Source organism: Impatiens glandulifera, chromosome 2, assembly GCF_907164915.1.
Source record: "Impatiens glandulifera chromosome 2, dImpGla2.1, whole genome shotgun sequence".
NCBI lineage: Eukaryota > Viridiplantae > Streptophyta > Magnoliopsida > Ericales > Balsaminaceae > Impatiens > Impatiens glandulifera.
The window spans coordinates 7,468,049-7,481,150 of record NC_061863.1 but is presented as its reverse complement, the minus strand read 5'-3'; the positions used below and the strand labels follow the sequence as shown (position 1 = coordinate 7,481,150).

Genomic DNA, 13,102 nt, shown 5'->3' with positions numbered 1-13,102 from the left:
TCGTTTAAGGTTGATTTGATCAAAACTTTTTCAACATAAAGTTCATATAACATCTAGGGATTGATTCTAAACAAAGAAATCATACAATTGAACCCTAGAACAGATCAAACCGATCAAACTTAGAAAAATCTAATTTTCAATCACAAATTGAATTACAAATGATTTGGATGCTTACAAACAGTTTGAGAACATTCCAAGGATGTGTTAGAAGCTTTCCAGAATCCTAGATCAAAGCTTTAATCGCCGGAGATGATTTTCACAAAAACCAGTTCTTGGCGAAATTTGAATTCTTTGATTTATATTGTAATATGTGATGTTTGTTTGATGGATTAAAAGAGAATGACCTAAAGACTATTTATACTATTAAACTCTAATTTTGCCATTAGAAGATTTATCCATAATTCTATCATTATCTTCGGCAATCTAGTTATAAGCTAAAGTGGCGATCCTATATTTAGGGCTATTGAAAGTGGAGATCATCGCGACTACCTAGAATTCGCAAAGAAGACGATCAAAACTCAATCCAAAATGCGTCTTTGGCGTTCCGTTCGCGTCTGGACGGCTAGGCTAACGGGAGTCAGCATCCCGTTAGTTGATTCCATACGGCTCGGGCGCGCACGTGTTCCCTTACATCCAGCTGCGTGGATGATTCTGGGCGCTGATCTGATGGTCCAGAACCCTGCTGCAAAAATTAAATATAATTTCGGTCACACAGGATTATCAGTTTATATTTTAAATAAAAGAGTTATTTGAAATCGAAATTTAATCCCTTTTTTACGTTTTTCTTCACCAAAAATTCCAAAAAATATATTTTTAGAAACATAATAAAAATTATGTTCATTATTTTTATTGTTTTAGAGATTTTGGGAATTTTGAGATATTTATTTAATTATTTTAAGCTATAAATTATAAATGATTTATGTTTAAAATCATAATTAAATAATTTCAAGCCCTTCTTGGGTTTAATTTGGATAAAATAAATATAATATTATAACCTCAAATTATTTTTGGATTTTTATTTTATTTTCCTAATTAAAGTTTAATTAATTATCATAATAATTAACCTTAATTTGATTCTTAATCCTCCTTTGAATTATTTTGAATATAAAAATATAAAATATTAATTTTAAAATATAAATTAAGTTATGCCAAATTTTCATGGTTACATCTTTTTCTTTTTTTTAGAATTTTGAACTTTTACCTCCAACTAACCCCAAGTAAGATTCATGTTAGACCGGTTTGAGGATATGTGAATTTGTTCCCATGACTCTATTAAAATTTAATGGTAAATACTATTCAATTTTTTTTGAAATGATAAATTGATTCATTTATTTTTGAATATGGCAATCAAATTGGTGAAGAACATTAGACAATACAATACAAGTAATTATATAATTATTATAAATTATCAAAAAAATAAATAAACTCAAGGTCCAAACAAAGGAAACATCAACACACTAAGGAGAAAAAATGAAACATGAAACATGAGATGAAACCGGATAATTCTGCGTCTATTGGACGTAGTTAATATTCTTGTGAATTCTCTAATTTCATACATTTTATAGGGCTCTTGCACTTTCTAAATGAAATTAATTTGATCATATTACTATTCTTATAATTTCTAACAAACAAACAAAAACAATCATTTATGGGTTACTTTTTTTTCAAACTTTGAATCGCCTAACTAGGAGGTCAGTCATGTGCACCTCTTAGACTCTCGACTTCCATTTTCATATCTCAATATACAGCCCACACAATACAACAATTTTCCAAGATGACTCACGACTTCCACAACCATTTTGCAAAAAGACTCCAGAAACTGTCCATTAATACTTTTTCAACAAACTTAGATATCGTTTTGAAGCCCTAAATCTCGCTTCGGTAAACTTTAAATCTTGTTCACTTTAAGCACTAAATTTAAATATTAGTTGTTGACATAACTCACTGTTGGCAAGACGTTGCAATACCCACTTAAACTCTTCTCTTGAAGACTGTATAGACTATAAAGTAATATACATGACAAATGTAAAGAAAACGTTCTCTTAGTGGTCAATACATTTGTTATCTCTTATCTTTCAATTTCTGAAATCTCATCTTCACAAAAGAAAAACTGAGCTGATTGACGGATTATTGCATGTTTAGCTTGGAAATTAGATTTAGTCTATACAACATATTTTTTTCTTCTATAAAAAAATTGGGGGAAATTGAACATTCAAAATCTAGATGTTTGATCTATAGTTATTATTTGAAGGTTTTTAAATAATAGAGGTTATTTGATCTTTTTTTCTAATTTTGATGTTTTCAAGCTAAAATTGATATATTTTGTATTTGATTATATTACTCGTATGTTTGTGTTGATTTCATTTATTTATCTCTAAATCAGATTAATATATGTATATGGAAGAGACATCAATTCCACTTAATATAAATATTGGTATAGCTGAAAATAATGAAGTTATTCCTAACTAACACAAAAAAAAATGACGAAAAAAAAAATAGGATGAAGGGTTCCAAACAAAGAAAAGGGAAAAAATCTTTAGAAGTTTGGAATGATTTTGACATATTGAAGGGATAAAATAAAATAAAATATAAATATTGCCAATCCCTCTTTACATTTAGTAAGTCGGGAGCTACGTCAAGTCTTTTGAGGCATCGAAAAAATTGTGTAAGGAGACAAATTCATTTGCGAGAAGCTGAACAACAGACAAAGTTGAATTTTATGCCCGTAGATGTAACTTCACTGTCTGTTATCTCTTTGCATTCTGGAAAGTTTGACATGGAACAAATGAGGGAGGGAGCTACTCATTGAATCATGATGCATGAACATCCATTTGCAATTATTGAGGAATAGGGGTTCAATTTAATTCGGAAGTGAGGAATGTCGGAATAACAAAAAATTGTAGAACGACATGTAAAGCAGATTGTATAAAAATCTACGAAATAGATAAAAAGAGGTTGAAAAAAAGTTTTTAGTGCGTTGAAAAAGTAAGTTTGACAATTGATTGTTGAAAATCAAAGACTCAAAAGATTGAATGCATGGTCGTCATCGGCCATTAGATTGATTTCTTATTGGAATTTGCAGAAAAGTTTTAAGTTTTATAAATATTTTATCACCACGAGGAGGTCTTCAAATTTTTTACGCTAAGTAATGATTTAGCTATTCAGTAAATGAAAGATACCATTTAGCGATCAAGAAAATTGACATGTGAAGGAAAGTTATTTCATGTTCGTTGTAAACGAAACGAGCTGAGCTCAAACTAGACGTGGCTCGAGTTCAACTTATCTTGTTTTTATTGGTCATTTTTCTCTATCTACGAGATAGAGATAGAGAAAAAGATGTTGAAAAAAAATCTTTCTAGCGTTGAAAAAGTAAGTTTGACAACTGATTGTTGGAAATCAAAGACTTAAAAGATTAACGACCATTTGATTGATTCTTATTGAAATTTGCAGAAAAAAGTTTTAATTTTTATAAATATTTCACCACTACAAGGAGGTCTTCAAATTTATGACGCTAAGTAATGATTCAGTTATTCGGTACATGAAAGATACCATTCAACGATCATGCTTTTCAATGGCTTTCCCTGCATTACCGTGTATGAGCGGTTTTGTTGCAGAATTTATATTTTTTTTCGAATAATTAGCAGTCAAAAATACCTTTTAATATGACAAAGATACTAATTACTTTTGGAATGAGAATTGGGATGATATTAACTCCTATTTATTTATTTATTACTCCTACCTATTATCTGGATATACCAGGAAATATGAACGGTCTAATGAGGCTACTATGATCAGAGACCTCGCCCGTGAAGTAAATTATCGCACCTACGGTCCAACCAATTTTCTTATTGACTTTTCAACATCTTTTTCTCTATCTCTATCTCGTATATTTTTCATACAATCTGCTTTACACGTTTACTAATTTTTTGCCATTCCTCGTCTCTGCATTGATTGAACCCTTCATCCTCAATAATTGTAAATGGATGTTAATGCATCATGATCCAATGCGAAGCTCCCTCCCTCATTTGTTCCATGTTAAACTTTCCAGAATGCTAAGAGAGAACAGACGGTGAAGTTACATCTACGGGCATAACATTTAACTTTGTCTGTTGCTCAACTTCTCGCAAATGAATTTTTCTCCTTACACAATTTTTTTGATGCCTCAAAAGACTTGACGTAGCTCCCGACTTACTCAATGTAAAAGGGATAGAAGAAAAAAAAAAACATATGTTGCATAGGTTAAATCTAATTTTCAAACTGAACTTGTGATAATTCGCCCATCAGCTCAGTTATTCTTTTGTGAAGATGAACTTTCAAAAATTGAAAAATAAAAGAAAACAAAGGTATTGACCACTAAGGGAACATTTTGACATTTATATTACTAGTCTATACAGTTTTAAGAGAAAAGTTGAAGTGGGTATTGCAACTTCTTGCGCACAATGGGTTTATGTTAATAATAACTACTATCTAGATTTAGTGTTTAAAGAGAACAAGAACCGAACAAGATTTAGGGTTTTATCGGAGCGAAATTTAGGGCTTCAAAATGAGAGCTAATTTGTTGAAGAAGTATCAATTGGCAGTCTCGAGTCTTCTTGCAAAATGGTTGTGAATGTCGAGAGTCATCTTGAAAGATTGTTGTGTTGTTTGGAATGTAGAGTAAGATGCAAATGTCGAGAGTCTTCTTAAGAAAGAAAAGTGGAGTGAGCTATGGACGTTGTTTGTTGATACTATGTTGTATTGGAAATTTGGAATTTGGAAACAAGATAGGGGAGGCCTATAAGCAATAAGTCCATATATAGTCTTATAAGTATGTAATTAATATGATTAGGCTCGAAAAAACTCAACGAGCCATTAAGCGAGTCTTACCTAAACTCGAATTCAACTCGAAACTTAAACGAACTAGCTCGAATTAGATTTTCACCGAACGGCTCACGAGCAACTCAGCTCATTTACACTCCTAATCTTTCAGATCATCGATCAAATTGAAGTCCATGTGAAGTCTTTGGTCAGTGGAATTCTATACCTTATTCTCCAATAAGATTTCTCCCAAAATTCGAACAGAACAAATGGCAATGGCACGACACCAAGTTTTTGTGCCCTTTAGATCCGATAGTGGATCAACACTTTTGGTTTCAAAATAGGCATCCCTCAAACTGGGGTGAGAATAAAACAAACAAAATTAAAGTGAAAAAAATTGTGTTTTCCTCTCAGCAAGCTTCATCCGTGATACCCATTTCTGGACTTACTCTTCTGAGCAAATGGGTACCACCAGACAAGAACTGTCTTCTTTGTTAAACAAATACGTTTTGCTTCATCAGCTCTATAGTCTAGCAATTTTTTTTTCATTTTGAAAAATAAAAGTTGGCTTTAGTAAGTAAAGGGGTGAGCTTCTACAAGAAACTCATATATGTTACCTCTCTTAAAGTATATTTTACTATCTATTTTACAGCCTTAGGTGAAGCTATACAAAAAAAGGCACAATTGTGTCCCAGCATTCCAACCTCAGGAAAGATAAGAAAAACACAATCATCAATGCTGAATGTTTCAACTCAGGAATCTCGTTTAATGGCTAAGATGCTAAGATAGCCTTAAACAAACCGGGAAGGAACTTTGGAGTTGTTACTGGTACTTGCTTTGGAACCAAAAGTTGAAGATGGTAGGATGAGAAGCTCAGCCTCAGGGAATGAGCTATTTGATGGCACAAATAGCAGATCTTCATCATAAGGCTTGTCTACAAACTGGGAAGAAGAGTCGATCATAAGAGATCCACCATCAGGCGGGAAAGATAATAGATTTTTGGGAACAAAGTGTCGGTCGCAACTTTTGTCCTCCTTGTCATTGCTTCCCTCCATTATTATTTTATCGGGGCTCTTACAAGATGCCGCCGATCCTGAAACAAAATAATGGTTCTTAATAATCATTTAAATATTAATATCATCTCAAACTAACCTAAAATGAAGCTAAAAATATTGGCTTAATTCGATAAACTATGGATGACTTCATTGGTAATATAGTTAGAGCGTCCAAAGACAACTTTAACCTTGTAAATTAATCAAATTTACGTAACTATAAGGGTAAAATAATCGTTTAAGTGCAAAAAAAAGGGACTGGATCATGATCATATGTTAGCCACAGCACATATAGTTAGCAATGTAGCTGATTGTACTACATTTTGATACTTTTGTATTCAAATGACTAAATTTATGATGTATATTTTTTCTTTTGAAACCGAGCATATTAAGCATCTCATTAAAAAAAAATAGTAAATCTATTTCATTATTAATAGAAGGATTTTTCATTTCACAAAAAAGAAAAATGAAAAGTCTTGTAGATACTTTTTGATATTAGTTCCACATTTAATCAAATTCAACTTATACATCAAGTACTTACAATTTAGATCTTTTTATTTGATTTATTCAACATTTATTTCTCATACACATAACTAGTTCGCGGCACTTAAAATTCAATATTCTAACACTTCAATTTTATCAGATGCATGACAACGTAATTTGTCATTTGTCTTGCTATTGATAATTTGCAAGGTTTATATAAGATGCCTCACTTTCGAGCGTGTGACTCTTCTTATCAGCATGTCCATTTTAATGGATACATTAAGCTTAGGCATTATGGGTCATACAACTTAGACATGTTATATACCTCTTTACAATTTATACCATCATTTTGTATCTCCTACCAAATCCCTCCTTAAGACACAGAAATGAACAGGCCGACTCATTTAAGCATGATGGAGAAGAGAAATTCAAATATCAATCTTATAGGAAATATGGAAGGAAATTACATATGATGAATAGAAGAACAAATTAAAGTTGGAAATTAACTCTAATCGAATGCAAAATTCAAAACATATATCATCAGTAAATAACCAAATATAACAAACCAAATGAAATTTATGTACGAGTTTCGATGAGAAAAAGTTACCTGAGAATTTGAATGAGTTGTTCCAAGTCCGCTTAGTATTTGTTGAATTACCAACTTCACCATTTTCCTTTTCCTCTTTACCTTTACCTTTTACATCCTACAGCCATCATACGGATAAAAAAACATTACATCACCTCATTAGTAAGTTAAAACTGTTAAAAAAATTCATGACTGAAAATAATATCCTCAAACCTTAAATATACTATCATATTGTTCCAACTGTTTTGTTTCGGACACATTGAACAAAGGAAGTTTCTTCAGTGGCCTACATTCCTCAGAAAGCAACTTCTGGTAGGAGATTATGTTCTCCTTAAATTGAATGCTTGTAAACATACTCTCAAGGCTGTAACAGAACAAGAATTAAAGGAGCACTATGGTTAGAACCACTCTGATTTGTGATTAAGCAACTATTATGAAACTGTTAGTAATAGAAAATCTGAATCTGAGTTAAAAATGTATCAAATTAGTTGTGGATTACTAATGTTGTATAAAACCTATGGGGTAAGTTTGCAGTGTCCAAGGATGGAAGATGCTTAAGTAATTGTTGTTGCTCTTCACGCGACAGGAAATGTGTGAAAACATCATAGTTAACAATATCCTGCAAGAAAAACACATGGTTACAAATTCGAAAGAATCTAAATAAAAAAGTAAAGAAAGAAAGCCAAAAGATAGGTTACAATAGAGAATTGAGTAAACGAGAACGACAAGAAGAAACCATAGCAAAGACCAGATTTTATAAGGTGTCCTGCGAAATTCATGTTTTCTTTAGTCTCGCCCATTTGTGTCACCAAAACTCTATCAATTTGATTACCCTGAATATTAGGCGTATCCCATTTTCTCATCTTCCAAAACCAACAAGCCCCATTTGGAAACACTTTTGTTTTGTGTGTGACTAAATTTGGTTTCCAAACGCTTCTATATATAAGAAAACCAATATAAATACTTACACTAAGATCCACATAGAGGAGTTGTGGATTGTGAGTTCCCATAATCTGTTGAGACATATCCCTGCAAATATTATCAAACAAAATTGATAAATTTAAACATGATAATCGCAGAAAAAACACCTCTAAGGCTCTCCTACAACTTTACCTTTTTAATTTATCAGCTTCCAAATTTGGACAAGTTTGAGCTACCTTATGAGAATTCATAGAAAAGGGAGGAGATGACGAATGAGCTTCATTAAGCAGTTTGTTGTCAAATGAAAGTGAGCTTGCTTCAGATTCCTCCTCCCCTCTAGCTATTGAACTAGGACATTGAATTAACATACTTCCATGTCCTATCTCAACAGACACCATCGGTTTATCATTCTCAAAAATCAAATCACCTTGGGAAGACAAAGAGAATTGAGAAGACTCCTGTTGCTCTTTTAAGATGATACAGAGATCTCTAGTAAGCTTCTCAACTGAAGATACCTTCGGCTGTGCAATACAGGTCCTCCTCTTCTTCGAAGGTGTCATTCTTTCCCATACAATGGTTGTGTTGGATCTGTAAAGACAATGAATTAAGAGGTTGAAGCTTAAAAAAAAAGAATAATATTTCAATCTTGAAACTGTTAAATCACTTGCATCTTCATAGCCAAACTGTCCACAGCTCTCGGTGTTGGATATTGCAGAGCCAGAACTAGACCTATTACGGGTATCATCATCTTGACTCTTTTGTGAAACATTGTTATATTCAGGCTTAATCCTTCCAACAATTGAGATCATTGTTTAATTTTCTTTTCGGAGGAGTTTGCATTTCTTTGTTCTTAAGAGATACTGTCTTTACTCTTGATAACTTTATAATCCTCGGGCCTCATCAGTTTCAGCTCGAGGAATGTAAAGGGGTATAATTTGTCAGTGTTCCTTTTGTTCTCCAGCGTGATCCACATGCATTACATAGAACTGGCTTTTCGGGTGGCCCATTACGCCAAAGAGGAGTGCCTTTATAACAAAATGGAATTCCGGCATTAGAAGATTGTTAATGGACTACTAGCTAACAATTACTCAAATGATCCCACCCATCAATAATAAGAAGAATAGTTGGTTAATTCAACAATGGTGCAGCTATCACTCGATAAGAACATCAATCTAATTTTGTGCGGAAATTCTTCAATTATGCGAGCAATGAGTAACCGATTGTTTTACTTATCCAGTTCATATGGCTTTTGAGCAACTAATAGCATATAATGTTCAGTTGGATTCACATTCAACAAAGGCAGCTGGAAAACATATATAGCTTGATCAGATTCCCAAATGCACAAGCAAATGCAATGGAAGACTGATGTTCAATTTACAACTCATAACACCTGAAACAATGGAAGCTATATACATAGAATTGAATATACATTAAGAACCTAAAGAATACTATTTCTGCTTGAAACCCAGCTAATGTAAACCCTTTTTAAACATCAACAGCTTCACAGTAATCATCCGTTTTCACTGAAGAATGAGCCAGGAATATCAAAATTCTGAATAAATTGATCGTGTGACAAAGAAAAATAGTCAAAATCTTTGATTGATTTCCTTAATAATATCAAATATTTTCATTGACGAATCACTCAAGAACGAAGACTCACTTGAAACACCACAGTGATAGCATGGTCCTTGCTTCCCCATCTCCCTTTGTCCTCAATCACAAACGCAAGAAATTTCACAAGAGAACAAAAGGGGAGCTAGTTTTTTTGACCAGGAAAAAAATATTAAAAAAATCAAAAAACAACGATTGTTGTACTCAAATCCTTAATAATGTATTACTGGCTCGTTTCGGGAAGCTTCTTCTGCAGAAAAAACAGAGAACAGTCTCGGCAGAGAAGGTAATTACGTAAAAACCCAGATGATTTTTGAGCTTTTCAATCCAGAAAAAAACCACTGGGAATAGCCAAAATCAAGCATTTTGAAATGAAAGGGATTGAGAATTTGAGATGGTGCTTCTTTAGCCTTTATGTATAGGAATCTGTAAAATCTAATGGGGGAAGACCCCCACAGGAGGAATCTAATTAAAGGGTTGGAGAAGGAAGAAGGTGAAATGTGGAAGGGGGTTGAAGATTTCTGTATGACCTTTTGTTGGTGTATTGTAATGTGAAGTAAATGCTTCAACTTTTCTCTTTGCCTTTTTTATTTATTTTATTTTTTTGTTATGAATCCTTCAATTCCATTTCCATTTGTTACACTTTTTTTACTTTTTTTTTTATTTTTTTTTTTAATTTTTTTAAATTTTTTTTTAAAAATTTTGAAGATGTAAATATCTTCAAAATTATATTTTGAATATTAAATGGATAATAAAGGTTTTTAAAAGCGTTCATTTTATTTTCAAAATCTTTTCTTATATGGTAATGAAAAGAAATCTGGCCTCTGAATTATTATTTCTTCAATCTTGACATTGACTTTTTCTCACCATTTAAAGTTTTTTATTTATTTTCCTTTTACTTGTATTTGATTTTTTTTAGGGTTAAACAAAGACCTGTAAAAAAAACTTGGATATTTAAGCGGTCTATGTAATTTTAAATTTTTTTAATATTTTTAAATATAGAGATGTATAATAAATTACTACTAAATTAATTAAATAACTAGCACTTAACTATAAGTTTAGTGTTCAAAACTTAACAAAAATATATTTAAATTGTTAAGGGCCTCTAAAGTGAGGTTTTAATGGAATAGTGTATAAACGATGTCTTGCACATATCAACAAATCTTCTTTTAGCTCCTTCTACGGGCCTAACTACAATTAGGGCTTAAACAGGATCGTGTACGAACGATATCATGTACCTATCGACAAATAGGGTTTATGATACATAACTACAATTAGGATTCGAACATGATCGTGTATGAACAATATCACGTACCTATCGACATATAGAGTTTGGAATATCTAACTACAATTAGGGTTTAAATAGGATCGTGTACGAACGATCTCATGTACATATCGACATATAGAGTTTAGGATACCTAACTACAATTAGGGTTTAAACGGGATCATGTACGAACGATCTCACGTACCTATCGACAAATAGGGTTTGAGATATCTAACTATTATTAAGGTTTAAAGGGGATCGTGTACGAACAATCTCACGTACTTATCGACAGATAAAGTTTAGGATACTTAACTACAATTAGGGTTTAAATAGGATCGTGTACGAACAATCTCACGTACCTATCAATAAATATAGTTTGGGATATCTAACAACAATTAGGGTTTAAATGGGATCATGTACGAACGATCTCACGTACCTATCAATAAATAGGGTTTAAAGAGACTCAATTACATAATTCTCTCCTTCACAACTAGTTGAAACCCGCTAGTCGGCGATTTTGAGCTTTATTTATGAACCAAATGACTCATATTTTGGATAAGGGAACACATTTTTGTTCTCCCATTTCTCATCCTTGTTTTCTTTCTCTCTCTTTTTTTCGAGATTGGAATGAACCTTGATCCTTTGAATGAATTATTACGTTTTTCGAGTTTTCAAAACGTTATTCGGGGTTGACTTGAACATCTTTTCCAACATTTGTCTGACTTTTCTTTATCAAGGAATAAGATTTATTTTCCCCCAATTTTCGAGATATCAGCTATAAATCCTCAAAGAAGATAGTCAAAACTTCGATGTTTTGACAAAAGGTGTGCAACTATTTTTGGTATCTCGACTTGAACCACATTTTTGAAAGTCATTCATTCCTAAACATTTTTTGGAGAGGTTATCAACTTTTTGAAAAGTCCATATTTTATTTATTTAACAAAGTAACGATGAGGTGTCATTTCTAATTGGGGCTTGGACCTCGCTTTTATGGGGTTTATTCCGGTTCTTTTTCTTCAAAAACCTTCTATGGAGGGTTGCTATTCGGATAATCGCCTACAAACGAAAAAGAGTTTATGACCGATATCTCTTGAATTGGAGTCATTGTGAAATCTTCGATTTTATTTCTGTGAATATCACACGAATGGAAGCAATGTTCTTAGCTTTTCCCCTACTTGTTTCCTAAAATCTGTCACATCGACTTTATGATAAGATCAAGGTTTTCTACCTTTCTCAAAAGATTTTCTCTTTCTCTTGAGGAAGGGACTAGGGGTTTTATTTATTTATGTGAGACCGGGCCCGTAAACATGTAGGTTTCCTACTTATCTTCTCTCCTTTATTTTTCTACATTGAGAAAGATTAGGTCTTTGTAGTTTGGACATGAGTCCTCTGTCCATGTTACAAGTTATACAAAACTTGGGATTGGATTATGTTGAAATAAGCTTCTTTCAAGGTCGGGCTTTAAACTGTTATGCGCGTAGCTTGATATTATACAAAATATCTTTTAAGTGCATCGAGATTGTTTGGTGCAATGAATTCTTCGCCTTATATATTAGATATGCCGACATCTCCTCTAGAGATGATTTTCTTAACTAGGAAGAGTCCTTCCCATTGGGGTCGAAACTTTCCCCTGGGTCTTGGAGTTCCCGAGTTTGTTTGAGAACTATATCACTTTTGATGAGGTTTCTAGGTTATATCTTTCCATTAAAGGTATTTGAAATGCGTTTTTAGTAGGCTTGAGTTTTACATAAAGCGTTTAACATCTTGTCTTACATTAATGTTAGTTGGTCATATCGAGATTTGAGTTAGTCCTCTTCTATAATGTGGTTTGCTAAGAGTATTCTTAGGATTGGAATCTCAATTTCGATTGGTTGTACGACATCCATGTTGTAAACCAAGAAGTAGGGAGTTTCGTCCGTCGAGGTTCAAGCGGTTGTGCGATATCCCCATAAGGCATATGACAGCTTCTCGTGTTAGTTCTTATATGTATTAGTCATCTTTTTGATGATCCTAATCACGCTTTTATTTTCCGCTTTGACCACACCATTGGTTTGAGGTCTATAGAGCGATGATTTTTTATTGTCGATCTTGAACTCGTCGAGCAATTGCAACACTTTTCATTAAAAGTTCGACCATTGTCTAAAATTAGGGCGTGAGGAACTCCATATTTAGCGATGATGCTAGTTTGAATGAACTTTGCCACTTGGGACGATTTCAAGACTTTATAGGAGGCTGCTTCAACCCATTTGGTGAATTAGTCTGTGGAGACAAGTATGAAATCGTGTCCATTTGACGTGTGGGGATAGATTTTCCTAATTATGTCGATGCCCCATGTAGAAAAGGGCCAAGGGGATGTCATGTTGTAGAGGAGCGAGGCCGATGTATGTT

At 32.9% G+C, this 13,102-nt stretch overlaps 1 protein-coding gene across 1 annotated transcript; it reads right to left on the bottom strand.

Annotated features, from left to right (window-relative positions):
- Positions 1-5,350: 5,350 nt before the first annotated feature.
- On the bottom strand, positions 5,351-10,047 carry LOC124927979 (GATA transcription factor 26-like). Its single transcript, XM_047468493.1, has 8 exons — positions 9,500-10,047; positions 8,492-8,864; positions 8,032-8,427; positions 7,887-7,947; positions 7,434-7,537; positions 7,132-7,282; positions 6,940-7,036; positions 5,351-5,890 (listed from the first exon to the last, which is right to left on the bottom strand). The coding sequence occupies exons 3-8, from the start codon at positions 8,397-8,399 to the stop codon at positions 5,589-5,591; spliced, it is 1,083 nt and encodes a 360-aa protein (XP_047324449.1). The 5' UTR covers positions 8,400-8,427; positions 8,492-8,864; positions 9,500-10,047; the 3' UTR covers positions 5,351-5,588.
- Between the last annotated feature and the right edge of the window lie 3,055 nt (positions 10,048-13,102).